This window comes from Poecilia latipinna, unplaced genomic scaffold (assembly GCF_001443285.1).
Source record: "Poecilia latipinna isolate Pla-1442-1.1 unplaced genomic scaffold, P_latipinna-1.0 Scaffold1554, whole genome shotgun sequence".
Lineage (NCBI taxonomy): Eukaryota > Metazoa > Chordata > Actinopteri > Cyprinodontiformes > Poeciliidae > Poecilia > Poecilia latipinna.
This window is the reverse complement of record NW_015114170.1, coordinates 146672-150393: the sequence shown is the minus strand read 5'-3', so window position 1 is coordinate 150393 and position 3722 is coordinate 146672. Positions and strand designations below refer to the sequence as shown.

General features: G+C 48.9%; 1 protein-coding gene across 1 annotated transcript in view; it reads left to right on the top strand.

Moving 5' to 3' along the window:
• Nucleotides 1-467: 467 nt before the first annotated feature.
• Nucleotides 468-3722, top strand: part of epha10 (EPH receptor A10) — a gene marked incomplete at its 5' end in the record, with an annotated part of 17488 nt that continues 14233 nt past the window's right edge. Inside the window, 3 exons of the mRNA XM_015058609.1 lie at nucleotides 468-899; nucleotides 1178-1436; nucleotides 1838-1946. Of these exons, the coding sequence (XP_014914095.1) occupies nucleotides 468-899; nucleotides 1178-1436; nucleotides 1838-1946 (800 nt within the window). The remainder of the gene's footprint in view (nucleotides 900-1177; nucleotides 1437-1837; nucleotides 1947-3722) is intronic.

The following is a 3722-nucleotide window of genomic DNA, read 5'->3' as shown; positions in this document are numbered from 1 at the left end:
GCTCCGGTCCCCACAACGTAGTATATGTCAGGAAAATTGTCCCCACAAGGTATTACAAACAAACGCACACACACTGCTCTCAATCACTGCCACCTAATTCTCTCGCACTCCTCCCCATCTCTTCTTCACACTCTGTGGCAGTTGTGTGTGTGTGTGTGTGTGTGTGTGTGTGTGTGTGTGTGTGTGTGTGTGTGGAACAGGGAAGTTTCCTCCAGCCCCCATCAGGGAACCGCTGGGTCCCCTGAGTGCAGCGGGGAGGGGGGGATCTACTACTACGTATGACTGTCTGCTCTGGTAAGGAGACAGCGATGCGGGTCGGTTCTGATCCGACTGAGAGCTGAGCCCAGAGTCAGGGAGACGGCCTGGTTTAAACCAGTAGGAACCCAGAGAATTGTTAGACACGGTATCGTACTGTAACACACTTACAGTATTTTAATAACACAATCCAGTAACTATGTTACAGAAATTGGAGCTTTGGGGTTGGGACAGAGCTTGCGAGGGGCGGAGCTTCGGGGTTGGGAGGGGCGGGGCTTTGGGGTTGGGGCGGAGCTTTGGGGTTGGGTGGAGCTTGTGGGGGCGGAGCTTGTGAGTTGCATCCTGTTGCGTTGCCATCTGTAATCAGGTTGTTTGCTGTGAGCGGCGTCATTAGCTGCTCGTTTAGCTTAGTTCAGAACATTCTGGCTTATGTGGTGGAACGGGCCGGGTCCGACACTAGAACCTCACAGGTACTCTGGGCCCAGCTGGTGGTTCTGATCCACTCCTCTTCTTCTGCAGCTCCGTCTCTGATCAGCGAGCTGCGAGCGGAGAAGGTCGAGGAGAAGAGCGTCACGCTGGTGTGGAGGGAACCGCCGAACCCAAACAGCAGCCACACCGAGTACGAGGTCAAGTACTACGAGAAGGTAACCGACCCGACCCAAACTGAACCTCTGGACCCGACCCAAACTGAACCTCTGGACCCGACCAGAACCAAACTGAACCTCTGGATCCGACCAGAACCAAACTGAACCTCTGGATTAAAAAATACAAAAAAATCTGTTCTGTCCCTCCATCATGTCCTCATGCTGTCCCCCTGTCCCTCCATCATGTCCTCATACTGTCCCCCTGTCCCTCCATCATGTCCTCATGCTGTCCCCCTGTCCCTCCATCATGTCCTCATACTGTCCCCCTGTCCCTTCAGGACCAGAAGGACCAGAGTTATTCCACGGTGAAGACGGCCGCCACTCGGATTATCGTCAACAACCTGAAACCTGGAACCACCTACGTCTTCCTCATCCGTCCCTTCTTGACTCCGGCTCCGTCCTCGTCCTTGTCGTCTTCTCCTCTCTCATCGACCTCTTCTACATCTGCCTCCTCTTCTTCCTCCTCCTCTTCCGCTCCTCCTCCCATTGACTACGGAGCGTTCAGCGCGCCGCTGGAGCTGCAGACTCTGGGCGAGTGTGAGTCCTCACGTTCTACTCAGCCAAAATCAAAACGTATTTTATTAAAAAGGTTTTACAGAAACCAGCATGGAGACCTATCGGCCCGGCACCACACAGAGGGATTTAAAAGCTGCCTGTGGTGAATCTAGTGTGGATAAATGTGAAAAACTGTCCTGTAAACTACAACTCCAGTTCTGACCATCATTATTACTGTGATGCCCGTTTCTCCTTCCATCAATCTCCAGATGTGTTATAATCGTTGGGCTGAAACGATTAATCGGATTGTTCATGATTAATCGATTATTGATATTTATGTTTTAGAAATTGTCTGGAAGACAAACTTTAAGCCGTGTTTGACTTCAGCAGAGTGCATGGTTTGACTGGTTCTGACCGGTTCTGTGTGTTCTGACTGGTTCTAGTAGCCCTGGCGTCCAGCGAACAGAACCCAGTGGTGATCATCGTCATCGTGTCGGTGGCTGCGCTCATCATGCTGTTGTCCATGGGGGCGGGGCTTCTCATCTGGAGGAGGTAGGCTCAACGGATCCCCGTCCATCCATCCATCCAACCATCCATCCAACCAACCGTCCGTCCATCCATCCAACCATCCATCCATCCATCCCACCATCCAACCATCATCCATCCATCCATCTAACCATCCATCCATCCATCCAACCATCCATCCATCCAGCCAACCATCCATCCATCCATCCCACCATCCATCCAACCAACCGTCCGTCCATCCATCCATCCATCCATCCCACCATCCATCCATCCATCCATCCATCCATCCATCCAACCAACCATCCATCCATCCATCCATCCAGCCAACCATCCATCCATCCATCCATCCATCCAACCAACCATCCATCCATCCAACCATCCGTCTTGCTGCAGAGAAGCAGAAATAAGCCTCCTATAAATAATTTCTATAAGATTAAAATAAGATTCTCCAGAAAAAACAGTTTTGTAAAAAGTTTACAATTAATTTTCTTCAATAAGAGCATCTAATGAAATGATTATGTATCTGATTAGAATAAATAAGATCTATTCTAATATTTCCTGTTACAATGACTTTATAAATATGAGTAAATTATACTACAATCAATAAATCTTTATTGAATAATCTTCAATAAAGATCAGAGTAAGCATTTCAATGATGCTTGCAAGAAAATGTCCGTCACAACATTAAGCAAGTATTTTGGAATACTGAAACTTTAACAAATCTGATTTGTTGGCACCAGAGCATGAAACTTTATTTTACCTTTTTATCCTAAAAGAGAACTAAAGATTGTACAACTTCTGTCAAAACTGTTGGAGGAACAAGTTATGATGCTTTTTTTGGCTGAAATCAGATATTCTTCTGAATGGTTTCTGTTCCCAAAGCCACCCAAGAAGAAGAACAAAGATGGCCCCCAGCAGCGCTTTGTCTAAGGTCATAAAGATGGCCGCCGCAGCGCTCTGTTTACGGTTGTAAAGATGGCCGCCGCAGCGCTCTGTTTACGGTTGTAAAGATGGCCGCCACAGTGCTCTGTTTACGGTTGTAAAGATGGCCGCCGCAGCGCTCTGTTTACGGTTGTAAAGATGGCCGCCGTCTCTGGATGGATTGTAAAGTCGCTGAGAGCGACGGCACGGTCAGCAGATGAAGGCAGCTGATAGAAAGCTAACCGCCAACAGCAACAGCCTTTAGTGGAGCTGCAGCCTCTGACCCGGTTCTGACCCGGTTCTGTTTGGATGTGGAGTTGGACCCGGAGCGGTTGGTTGGGATGTGATGCGTCGACTGACTTCTTTCACCTCTTCGTTATTATCAGACATCATTTACGTCCAGATTTACCGTCTGCTGCAGAATTATGACACATTTCTCACACTGATGAAAACATCAGATAAGATGTGATATGACCGTTTGACAACTGTTGGATACCATGTTGTAGTTCCACAAAGGGAAGCGGGACAGACTGGATTTCTTTGGATGAAACGATCGGAACGGGCCGTTCAGGCTGCAGAGAAGAAGTCGGATTCGTCGCCTGGTGACTGAAGTTCATGTCAGCTGAGGAGGGGAAGAGCAGTGGATGCATTCAGACGAGGCAGAAATCCTGAAAACTGGATGAAGTTTGAGAGAAAGGAGACACAGCAGGTCTCTGTTTCTCTGACACACACACACACACACACTGAGCATCGGAGCTTGACTGAGTCGGATCGATCCAGAGTTTCGGAGCGTTGCTCCATCCCTCTTCAGGAAGCTCAGGCTTGGCTGGTCAGAGCGGGGATTGTTTTTCTGTTCACTGACCACAACTCTGGGTGTGTGTG